Source organism: Puntigrus tetrazona, chromosome 15, assembly GCF_018831695.1.
Source record: "Puntigrus tetrazona isolate hp1 chromosome 15, ASM1883169v1, whole genome shotgun sequence".
Taxonomy (NCBI): domain Eukaryota; kingdom Metazoa; phylum Chordata; class Actinopteri; order Cypriniformes; family Cyprinidae; genus Puntigrus; species Puntigrus tetrazona.
In genome coordinates, this window is record NC_056713.1 from 3,171,429 (window position 1) to 3,184,186 (window position 12,758).

Here is a 12,758-nt window from a genome sequence, read left to right on the forward strand (position 1 = left end):
ACAACATGAAAATCTGACTTTTCCAAGTTTTAAGAGCAATAATCAGGTCCCCAGTGCATCTACCAACCAAGGAAACGTGAAAAAGAGCAACTCAGTCATTTTGTTTTACGTCTGAACTCGTTCCCCTTGTGACGCTGCAAAGGGATCTCACTATAATATTGCCGCCTCTTAATCTGTAAATTTCCACCTGCTGCGCCACCGTTTCGATTTCATAAGTGACAAAGGTGTACCAGTTCTAATGCCGTGACAAAAGTTTGTGCAAAGCACTTAACTGTTCTGTCTTTGGGTGCACAGACGAGCACAGGACGCTATTTAGAGACCTAGCCTTAGGGTCATACTGCTGCTGCCACACAGGTCTAAAATAAACAGGTGATTTCTGTCCCAGCTGTTTAACTTCACAGACATAACCAACATAACTGTTTTTGTAACGTAACGTGTGTTTTTAACGTAAACTTGTGTGTGAATGAGAACTCAGTTTAGTACTTGCATGCTGTACATTTAAAAATAGCGTGAATTAAGAATGTTTAGATATCTTTACTTGCAAAAATATTCAGTTAGACAATTTTTTTCACTGAGCATATTTTGGAAAAATTACCCATACACCCACTTTCAGTTTAAGGTAATTGTTTCAAATACATGAAACCTTCATCAAAAATATTTTCTAATATCCAAATGACAACCTAAATTGACAAGAAGAGAAAAAAAAATAGATAAATTAATAAATAAACAATTAAATAAGTCAGCACAAACATTAACACTCTTCTCGACTCTTCTAAAGTTTAACACCGTCCCAATCAATGACGTAAGAGGTGCAATCTGTTTGTGCGACCAACGGCAGATAGGGAAGTAAATGAATCATTATTTTGACAATGACACTAGCTTTTTTCACCCACCGTGACTGTTGCAGCGTGACGTCTCCACGAGGCGGCTGTCCTGGTCATAGCACACCATGGCTTGAAACCGGTAACCCTGGCCACACTCCTTGATATCACCTTGCACTTTCATACCCAAAAGGCCCTCTACTCGCCCGCCCTCGGGCAGGATGCAGTCAGACCAGTTCCCCACGGGCTGGGCATTGTACTTGTTGCAGGGGCAGTACTGGGTTTCGCTCAGAGGATACATCTGTGTGTTTTTACACTGTTCTCTCTTTTTGCTTTTACCTGTTCCAGACAAATCGCAAACGTACAGCAGTTAGAGATATTAGATCATGTTATCTATTTAAATATGCTTTCATGTTCAGGGAAATAAACTGTTTGTAACAATACAATACGGAATGCACCCCAAACAGAATGATCCTGTAATAGTATCGAACTCCTGTGGTCAAAACACACTGATCTGGTAATCATGAGTAAGCAGACTTACCCAAATTGAAAGACCTATTGCACTAATCTTATGTAATCCTTTTGCAAAGTTACTTGACTTACAGCAGGTCTTCCAAAGGGCAAATAGGTCTTTGGCACACACATTGTATTCTGTTAACCTCTAAATAACCAACTAAGCTTCTCATGGCACATTATACTAAAGGTTAAACCACATTTCTGGCTCAACTGTGGTACAGGTAAATGCACCTAACAAAAAGAACATTTTTGCAACACAGAGAGCTTTCCTTTGTGCATATATCAAATCTAATACTAATAATAAATATAAATAAATTTAAAATTCATAATTATTTTATAAAAATTACAGCACTAAATCTGCATGTAATTTTTTTAATTACTAACAAACACACACATATACACAAATCAATAAAAAGCCAATTTTAGAAACATGTTAACGTTATAACATAGACGTTTGTCTTTAGTTCTAAGTTTGGGGTCATCTATATATATCTATCTATATATATCTATCTATATCTATATATATATATATATATATATATATATATATATATATATATATATATATATATATATATATATATATATATATAATAAAATGAAGAGTTGCAAAAGAGATGCAAAAAGCCTCTAAGTTCTGTCTGGAATTTTATTCTAAATAAGCTTTTTTATCTGGCTCCTATATTTATGTTTAGTTATTTCACTTTGCCATTAGAACAAATTTACTGAACATAAGAGCCTGATACAAATGTTCATTTTAAACATTTTACCAGCAGCTTTTGGTGTTAAAAATAGTAATGTCAGAATTTACTAATGATGTACAGTAAAGAATTAGCACTGAAAAGGCTTGGACAAAGTTATTTTCGCGCCTAACCATATTAAATATGCATTTCAAGGAGTTTCCCTTTCAGATGCAAAATTTATGGGAGGAGAGTATTTAAATGAATCACGCACCGCAATTTACTAATGTTTGCTGCAATGCATGAATTACTGGCATTTGCGCCATTACTTAATGCCCAAAAGGAATGTTGCATTTGAAATTGATGTAATTCGTTACTAAGATGAGGCACCACAGAAAACAGAGAGCGCATGGTAAAAGGGAGAGGATGTTTCCACACGTAGGCTATTAATTTATTTGGAAAGAACACATTATCTGAACATATCGTTTGCCAAGGAATGTTATTTTTAATTTGCTTCGGGAAATAAATGACGACTTGGAACCCTCAACAAGGAGTCACACAATACAAGCTCCATCAAAACTGTTACAACCCTTCATTTTGGGCCTCGGGTTATTTTCAGCATACTGTGGATCATTTATTTATTTATTTATTTATTGCTTATTCACAAAAACTGCATTTGGTACATTGTGTAGGTCGGTATGCAAATGATGTGTTGCGTCTGTGATCTTCAATTTGAGTTTTGTTAGTAAATTGCCTGCAGAGATTATTACTGAGCCCATCTACGCAGATTTTCCCTGTTTGGTAAAACTGACTGTAACAGTGTTACAAAAGTTTTTTTTTATTATCCACTATTCATCAAAGCCTACAAATAAGTTTCCACCAAAACCTGAGCAGCAAATCAGCACATTAGAATGATTTCTGAAGGATCATGTGACAGATATATAAATGATAAATGTATGTATAAATTATATATTTTTTATATATATGATGACAAAGCACCTGAGAGAATCATCACGTGAGAAGAGCCTTTTTGTTGACTTGGCATCAGGAAGTCTTAAAGGGTCGGTTCACCGCAAAATGAACATTCTGTCATTAATTATTTACCCTGATGTCATTCCAAACCCATAAGACCTAAGCTCGTCTTCGGAACACAAACTTACCAACAAGAGTTCTTTTCCTAGTTCGGACACCCACACAATCAGCAGCGCAGGATGAGAATTTGGACCAGGTGGTCAGCTGGCAGTCATCCTGGCATGGAAGCTGACAGGACTGAGTGAGTTGAGGCATAGGACCCGCCAACTTAAGACAGGCAGCAACGTCTGCAGGTCCACCATCCAGCTTTTTACACGATACGGCTGAGGGAGAAAAGAAGGAAGAGGTCATAAACCAATTGTACTAGCAGACAAAGAAACAAAACTAAATAGGGGGAACACTACTCTGAGTTAATGCTGATAAATATCAGTCCACTCTCACCTATAAAGCCACACACACTGAATAAAGATAAGCATCGTGTGATGGATTACGCGAGAGGGTGGTTAAATGCCTATTGACTTGAGTAGCCGGACGGATCCAGATTTATATCGTTGAATGAGGGTGAAAGCTATTGGATTGGATTTTTTTTTTCATACATGCTGGTGTATTGAGGGATACTATTACGGGTAATGCTTGTTAATGTGAGCAGTACTGAGAAGGTGATCTATGAAGAAGCTTTTTGAAGTACTGCGAAGTACTGCTATGTGATATTAAGAACAACCTGCAGACTATACTTTTTTCTTTACTGCTCACACCATCATTTTTTAAAAAGCAAGACCCCACATTTAGCCTAAAAATTTAACCCAAGTTAAGGTTCCCTCATAAAAGTGCTTTTATGTCAGTGGAGCCTCCCGTATGCTGTAAATGCATCTCTATCAGTGATATAGCATGAAAAAATTACTGTCTCCGGGCATACATATCACAAGACTCTCATCTTTCAGTTTCAGGTACGTTTTTTCAAACACACCACACTAATGGCCTGAATTTGAACCCTGAAAGGGTTTACTGGTAAGAGTCAGAGCAAAGGATATCGCTCGTGACTGCTTCAGACAGCTTCCCGAATCTCTGAAATAACATTTACTTTAAATCCAGAAGAGTTTACGCAGCCCTTTGATGGTAACACTCAGTCACAGATCGAATTACTAGCAATCTCATGCATTTACCACACATTTAACAGTCTCCCTAGCTACAGTGAAGCGACAACAAAGTTTTATAGACACTAAAAGATGTTGCATCTCATTTTAAGTTGATAATGGAGTTTTTTTCTGTACCTCTAGCCTGTAGTCCTGGTCCACAGGTCTCTTGTGCTCCAGGACTCTCCTGACGAATGGTCCAGGGAACCAACTGACACCTGCGCCACTTGTGGGTTTTCCACCTGTAGCACAATAGCAATTATACACACATACACAGTATACACACATATACTATATATATATATATATATATATATATATATATACCCATATAAACTGGCCTCTCTATCATTGCTATATGTACAGTATAATAATATATAATACTAGATACAAAATTATTACATTAACATTTATTAATAGAATTTTGTTTTAATAAACTCAGACAAAAAACAATAAATAAATATTTGAAAATTATAAAATGAATAATAATAATGTAAAAAGTATAATAAAAATAAAATTATGCAAAGTAAAATTAAATTAAATTAAAATGGTTTTATGAAATTTCTGTACTATAATTGCAAACAGAGGTACGTATGTTCACCTGTAGCCTGGACAAACAGATCCAGCATCACATTCCTTCTCCTGGAAGAGCACTTCTGGACAGTCTTGGCCCCCGTTAGCTGGAAGCTGTATGATAATGCGTTTCCTTGATTGTTTCTTTTGACAGGACCACCTGGATATACACGAGAGGATGAACAGAAGATATGAACCTGTCATGAATAAATATAGAAAATCTTGCAAAAACGCAATCCCTACTCACAGATCTAATCAGTACACAAATCTCTATACGACTTTGTTACATTTAACATGTCTTTATCCAACCTTAACCGTTTATATATATATATATATATATATATATATATATATATATATATATATGAAAATATCAGCACATCCCAACTACCATTTTATAGTTTAATGACTAATATTAAGCTTTTTTTTCTTGATAAACTCTTTTCAGAGATTCATACTTTGACTGTAGTGCTCCACTGGGTGAAGGCATCTATAAATTTGTGCTGATTAATCTGATTATTCAATGTTCTGTGAGAAAGAGGAATGTTTTCCTTGTAATAATGTAAAAGGTAATAAAAATGACATACATTAAATATTTACTGTAAATGTAACAAGTACTAAAAAGAAGAAAAATAACGAGGGAAGTGAGGATCTGCTCAGAGTTCAGTGAAGAAGAAACTGTCAAGCAGATGGTCTTTAAAAATGCAATATTTTATACAAAACACACTGGAGTGTGATATTTACTCAAACAATTTCATAAATAATAAGCAATGCAATGCCTGTTTGGTTCATATGACAAATGGCTCAGATGCTGGCAGCTTCTTATAATATTAGTTCTGGTTCCTATAGGCAGAGTTGCCAAGCAACAATTCCTTCATAGAGTGTGATTGTGGAACAAAGAATCGGTTTCTTAACCCTTCCGAACGTTAAAAGTGACCCATTTTTTTATGTATTGATGTCAATAAGAAACATTTTTTTTTCTATTTTACTTTAGTTTAAGAGATGCATCAGAGGTTTTATGCAAGTTTCATAAGTGCGTGAAAATTACCTGTTTGGCAGGAGGAAGGACAGGGCGTCCAATCACTGTAAGGAGTGACAATGCAGTCTCTCTTGCAGGGCAGAAGACACGGCCTAACAGTCTCTGGACGCAGACTCTCTGGACACCTGCATATAACAACAATAAAACGGGATGTACAGATGCTCAGATTTTCTTTGGAATAAAAACATTTTTCGATCATGTTGAAGAACAAAGTCATTGAGTTCATGAAGCTTGGAGCTAAAGGGAAACAAACTAAATACTAAGCCATTCTAAAAATAATAATTATGTTAATTTTTTTAATGTATAACTTTACTTGCTAGGCTGAGAATATTTTTTTCCCCAAAAATATATTCTGCACAGTTACTAAATAAATAAATAAAAATGTTTCAAATAAATTAATTTTAATAAAATTGTAAGAAATAAAAAAATGTAAATTAAAAAATATTAAAATGGCAAAATATAAGCAGTTTCATTAGTTATTTTGTTAATGTACAGTTTATATTTATGTAAAGGTTATTTAGTTGATATGTTAACGTTGATAAAAAAACAATTATAACATATATATATATATATATATATATATAATTATAATTGTGTTTTTTTTTCATCAACGTTTCTACTGATCAACAAATGTATTAAACAGAAAAATCTAAATATTACAATGATTTCATGAAGTCATGATAAAGGATCATGTGACACAAAATACTAAAGTAATAAAAATTCAGCTTTGGCAGCTCAATAAATTTCATTTTTTACACGTAATCCTCAAATATCATATATGTCTCGGCACATACTGCACTTTCTCCTTCCTCTCTCTATCCCTCCACCATTCCCGTATCCTTGCTCCTTTCACATGGAATCCCATAATGATCAGCATGCGGCTCACGTGTGTATATCTGCGTGTGTGTGTATATGAATGTGTAGATCAGTGGGTAAAGCCCAGCACATGAATAACCCCGGGAAGAAAGCGGGACTCATTTCCATTGCCAGCATGGGGTCCCTGAGCTACACACCCTGATTCCACAGCCACTGACAGAATAATGCCACTATTAAAATGAATAAATAAACAGATCATTTATTTTCCCTGCAGACGCCTTCGGGGAAAGACCAGATTCAGATGCTTAAAACTACCGGCTGAGAGCTCATCAACTTACAGTCCCTATCTGTCAATAAAGATCAAGCAACAGACATCGAGATTGAGTTTAATAAACAAAATACATAACCTGCTTCAACATCTCCTCCAACAAATGCCAAGTATACACCCAGTATAAATGAAACAAAGGTGATTTATAGGATCACATTTAAAAACACATACTTTTTCGGTGGCACCTGGCCCACATTGACCCGGACACAAATGACTTTGCGCGTCTGCATTCCGACGGAGCAGAACGCATCATTAGTGCCGACTCCTGCTCCAGTGCGGCTCAGCGAGCTGTTGGCAGACGGAACGGACGCGTCCTCTATGCACTGACCCCAGGGTCCCGTCTGCCAGTGGTACACGGTGCAGGGATGATCATTGCAGTTGCGGACCTCCTGCAAGGCGCTGCTGTTGGGGCACTGACCTCCACCTAAAACACATAAAGGGTTAGGACGGTGTTACGGTACTGGGTAAATCATAAACCTAAACTGTAAAAACATCACCTGCTATTTGACCATTCTGTATATTGTTTAGGTGATATTGCATAGGAAGTTACGTTCACATTACATAAAAAAAAATTCCAAAACCTATAGTTACAGTACCGGCTTGTAATCGGTTAATACAACTTTCCAATTGTGCTGAAATCCAAAACTCTAACACATATGAGCTGACACCTATTCACCATATTGCTGTCAGCTTCCATAGCAGATCTTTTTTTTTTTTTTTGCTCCATTTTGCCATACCATTTTGCCTGGAAGCATTTTTTCTAGAAAAAAAAAAACATAATGAATTTGCTTAATAAAATCGTTTTTTAATGACAATGTTGTGACTGTATTCTAGGCGTGTGATGAGGCAACATTTTTAGACTTTTTCAAATAAAACTTCAATGATAAAACATTTAGGGAAAAATAGTACATTACAAAAACATTACAAAATGCACCCATTTTTTATCAGCTCTATTGTAATGAATTGCATGCAGTAACAAACAACATTAATATTTTGCCACAAACTGACAGGCAAGTAATTACACAAAGAATTACAAAGAGTATAAATAATTAAAAGCAATTAACACAAATATCCCTTTAAAGGGAGGGTAAGTGATTTTTCGAAAAAGCTTTAGTTGGGCCAAATAGACGCCGCGCCGCAACAGCTTAAAGGCCAAAGTATACTTCCGGGTTACGTCAATTTTTGTCGTCAGCAGGGCTCGCGGATAGCCGCGCATACGCAAGAAGAATGCTGAAAGAGCGCAAGTCAAATAGGTGGCATTGCGCATGTATCGAGCTCGCGTCCGATGTAGACAGCATTACTGAATTTCCCTCACACACCATCATACCACTATCGCGAGGGTCCAGGCCAGGTTCTCGCGAGATCTCATGGCGCTACCGTATTCTAAATGTTCTAAAAATAATTTGTATTATGAGTACTCCATTACTTAACTTAACTTTGCCTAATTCAAGAGTATTAATATATCAAGCAATGATTCCCAATAAAAATAAAAAAAAAAGCATCCCAACAGTCCACAAGTTATCCACACAAATCCAGTCCATCAACGTCTTGTGAATTTAAAAAGTCCATCGCCTGTGGTCTTCCTTCATCAGAATCCACCCACAAGTTTGTTTTCAACTCTTACTGCTGGTAAATGATGCTTAATCTACTTAAGGACCATTCTGGATGGAAAGTAGTTTAAAAAAAGCCTTGTACATTCTTACAAGGCACAAGGTTTTTTTGCATCACGAGAGGTTTATTGATGGACTGGTGTTATGTGGATTACTTATGGATTATTGTGGTTATCTTGGATGAGTACATTTTCAGCAAAAATGCCAATTATTATTTTAAATCCTTGATGTAATAGTAGAATGGTAAATAAAACATCTAGAAACTGAAATATGTAGATGAAATATGAGTAGGGTCGAATTCATGAGTTAACGGTCCACAAAGAGCTGCTCCTAGATTTATTTACCAGGCTTTGCTTGGATTTCATTACAAGCTGCGGTCCCCACGGGCGGTCAGCCATTATCTCAATGGTGCGCATTAACAACCGCACACCGATCAATGAGAAAACGGTAAACCGGTGAATGAGAAAAATGGACCAACCATGCATCAAGCAGCGCTCCTTGTTTAAGAGCTCCAAAAATAATGAATAATTGACTCATCCTTTGTAGCAATGCAGAACACAGTCCTTCAGTATCTAATTTATTAAAAGGTTATCGACTATTATAACACACTTCATTAGACATGTGAGAACCATTAGAAAACACTTGCTGTTAGCAGCACAGTCACAATAATGGCCGTGGAAGAGAGAAAACAACTCTTTACAGTTACAAAAGGAAGGTTATTTGACTTCCAAAGCATCTCATAGTGGTCCAGGGCATGCCGGGGCAATGCATTAGCGGAGCTTCAAAAAAGCTGCACCAGAATCACATTGTTTCAAATGGGGATTAACACTCCCTCCGGTTATTTATTGACCTGTGACTCAGATGAAGACTAATCCTTTGTACAATTACAAAAGTGAGTCCTCGCACAGCTCAGAGTAATTGCATGTTCTTGGTCCATCTCTGCACCATTAAGAGCCGCAGTTCACATTGCAGAGATACTCATCCGCATTTCGTTTTGTGTTAAGCTTCTCTCGATGCAGTACGCAGCGATGCCTGCGTGACACGCACAAGAAAAGATCCATTTAGAAAGAGCAAATATGTGTTACATATCTGACCATGCATTATTATGTAGAATCATGAATGTTTTAACATTCCATTAACATTTTATCCATTTATATACTCTAGGCTGTCAGTGATGAAAGAGGTTTTTCAAGGCCCTATACGAGGGTCGCTCACTGACTGGTTTACCACTGAAATGGTGCGGGTGCTCAGTCTGGGGATCTGCAAACCTCTAGAATATAGCTGCAAAGAAGGTCGAGCACACATGGTGTCATGAATGAACTGAATGTTGATGGAATTTCAAGTTATGTTACTACATTTCAGCCTGCTCAAAAATAAGGTTTGTGAGCGCGAGACCAAATGTAATAAGAGACGCACCACACCATGAATAAAAGCATTAAAATTGTCAAATAAAAATAAAATGAATGAAAGAAAGAGTTAATGAATCACACAGTAAATCAAACGTAGAGCACAAACATTTAGTTTGAATGGAAATTAATTATTGTATGACATTTTACAGTAAACATTGTGCCAAATCAGTTTTACCATTTTCGCTTACTTCCATTACAATTGGGCTGTCAGTGAAATCAAATAATCATGAATATTATGTCTTTCAAAGGAAAAATAAAAGATCAAACTGAGAAAATTTGATAAAATATTAAATCAAACATATTCAATTAATATTAACAACACAAACAACATTATTCAAATTCAATTAGTATGATAAATCTTAAGCTAACATATTTTCTTTGAAAAATGTTAATAAATAATAACAAAAATAATAACGTTTGAATAGTCCCACCACCCCTCCCCCTTTTAAATGAGGCCCAATTTGAAAACCTATTTTCTGTAGGAGGCCCTCACAGGCTACAAATTTAATAGAATAAAATGAGGCAACTGGAGTGTGGGATTGTACATTTCTGCTCATTTTGAGCAGCTAGGTCCTACTCCGAGAGGCTTAGCTACACAAAAAATGACCAATGCCTCTATACTATTCTCTCCATCACCTAACAAAGAGGCAGATGGCAAGCAGAACAGGATCTACTAAACTTCATGCTACTGTCAGCACACACCTGCTTTCTCAGACGCCTGTCATCAATTTGGTCCGGCGTCTCCTGAATCGTCTGAGGGCTAATAATCCATGTATCGCAGCACGTAGCACAATTTGCCACAGGGCAGAATGCATTATTGTGCATATGTGGCCACGCATTTGTGTTAAAACTGTAATATATAAAGCAAGCGCACTCCACAGACGTAGCCAACGCACTACCTTTGATTCTGGCACTAGCATGACCGTAAAATGATGTGATGTTAAAGCAAACCAAGCCGATTTGCTCTCAGTCAGCAGTGCAAGTCCTGTTCCCTCAAGCTGCATATTTGCGGAAATGGATTTCTGGCTGGTGAGTGGTGAAGGGAAGGAAGAGGTTTTAGCCCAAAGCAACCACTTATCCATCAGTCTATTACACATCAGATACACACTTACAGCCTGAGCTCACCTGAGGTTTGAATCACTTAATGCTCAGAGACCTTCATTACCTTGTGATGGGCTTCTTCTTTTTTTTTTGCTCACATGGAAGAATGTTAAACCAACATAAGGGGGCAAGTGCAGTAAGATACTTGAAATCCGCTTATGTCTACATGAGCATACAAATTCACATTAGCAGAAAAAGAGGGTGATTGATTATATCTAAACAAGCAGGAATCATTGGAGAGATCATTGGAAAAACCATAGTTTTGGGCTAAAGGCTATAGTGCTTAATACTTTTAACAGGAGGACGCTTAGAGAAAAAGAAAGCACATGATACATAAAAGAAAGCACATGATACATGCTGAGCACATACTGAACCACAAAAAAATAGTGGATTTAAGCTGAAATCGACTCCACTGCAGCCCCTGCTACCTGCTTATAAAATTGCTGAATATAATTTTTTAAAAGTTAAACATATTCTCTGTAAAACTCCAGATACTTTTTTACTGTGTAGAATAAAATTATATTAAAAGTATGATACACTCTTAGAAATAAATAAAAAAAATGCATGTTCAAGGGTCCATAATGGTACCTTAAACATAAAAACATATTAGTACTTTACCTAAAGTGCACATAATAGTATTTAAATGGTACAAAAGTGTACCTTTTGAAAGATACTGTCCCAGTGATAGAACATTTCTATGTCAAATAAATGCTGTAAAAACTGTAAATGCAAATAAAAACTTTCTATTCATTAAAGAATCATTGTTTTCAATTCATTGTGTCTTTAAGACTGATAATAGGAAATACTTTTTGAGCATGAAATATGCATATTTGAATGAAAAAAATTATATATTATATATATATATATATATATATATATATATATATATATATATACACACACACACACACACACCAACCAATAGTTTTGAATGGTGTGTTTTCTGACTCATGAGCTCCAGACACTAATTTCACTGTACATTACTACTACATTATTAATCAACTGATGAATGTTTGAATTTACGGTTTTGAATAATGAATGTTATTATTATTTATTTATTTTAACTTCTCACAGATACAAAAGAAACCAGTCTTCATGCGTTATTAATTAAATTATTGTCTTTGGAAAGTTTTTCAAGGTTTTCAATACTCCTATGACTGCAACAAGACTGCAAAGTGCTGTTTGTTTTTGAGCAGGATACGCAGCAACAAGATACATCATTGTTCAGCTCAGTTGAAATCCAGTTATGAGAGCTGTCTGAATACCTTCTGCCCAAAGACCAGTTCAACCCAAAAAAACCTACCTTCCCCAGCGTTGTAGGCCAGAATGGAGCGTGATCTGGTCTGCTTGCCCTCCGAGTTCTTCCCTGAGCAGGTATTTGAGCATAGAGACCACGAAGTCCAGGGACTGAGCACACAGTCTTTGGGGCAGGGCACATCGCATAGCACAGGCATGGGAAGGATGGCGTCCCGGCACAGCTGCCGGTCCACGTAGTCACCTGAGAACAACAAAACAAGTTGCCTGTTATATTCTCACATCCTAAACAAGCATTTCGCCCCCAAAAGTTTAACAGCAGAAAGTAGTTCAGCAGACTTTAATGTGCTTCTCGCACATAAATTTTAGATTACTCTTTCAGTGTCAAACAGGATGTGGCAGCTGCGCACCCAAGAGGGATGATGATCCGGCGATGTTTACAATCA

General features: G+C 36.5%; 1 protein-coding gene across 1 annotated transcript in view; it reads right to left on the minus strand.

The window, feature by feature from the left end:
• Positions 1-12,758, minus strand: part of LOC122358351 (thrombospondin type-1 domain-containing protein 7A-like) — a 91,274-nt gene that overhangs the window by 18,436 nt on the left and 60,080 nt on the right. Inside the window, 7 exon segments of the mRNA XM_043258139.1 lie at positions 894-1,160; positions 3,178-3,372; positions 4,321-4,424; positions 4,784-4,911; positions 5,799-5,919; positions 7,110-7,362; positions 12,362-12,556. Of these exon segments, the coding sequence (XP_043114074.1) occupies positions 894-1,160; positions 3,178-3,372; positions 4,321-4,424; positions 4,784-4,911; positions 5,799-5,919; positions 7,110-7,362; positions 12,362-12,556 (1,263 nt within the window).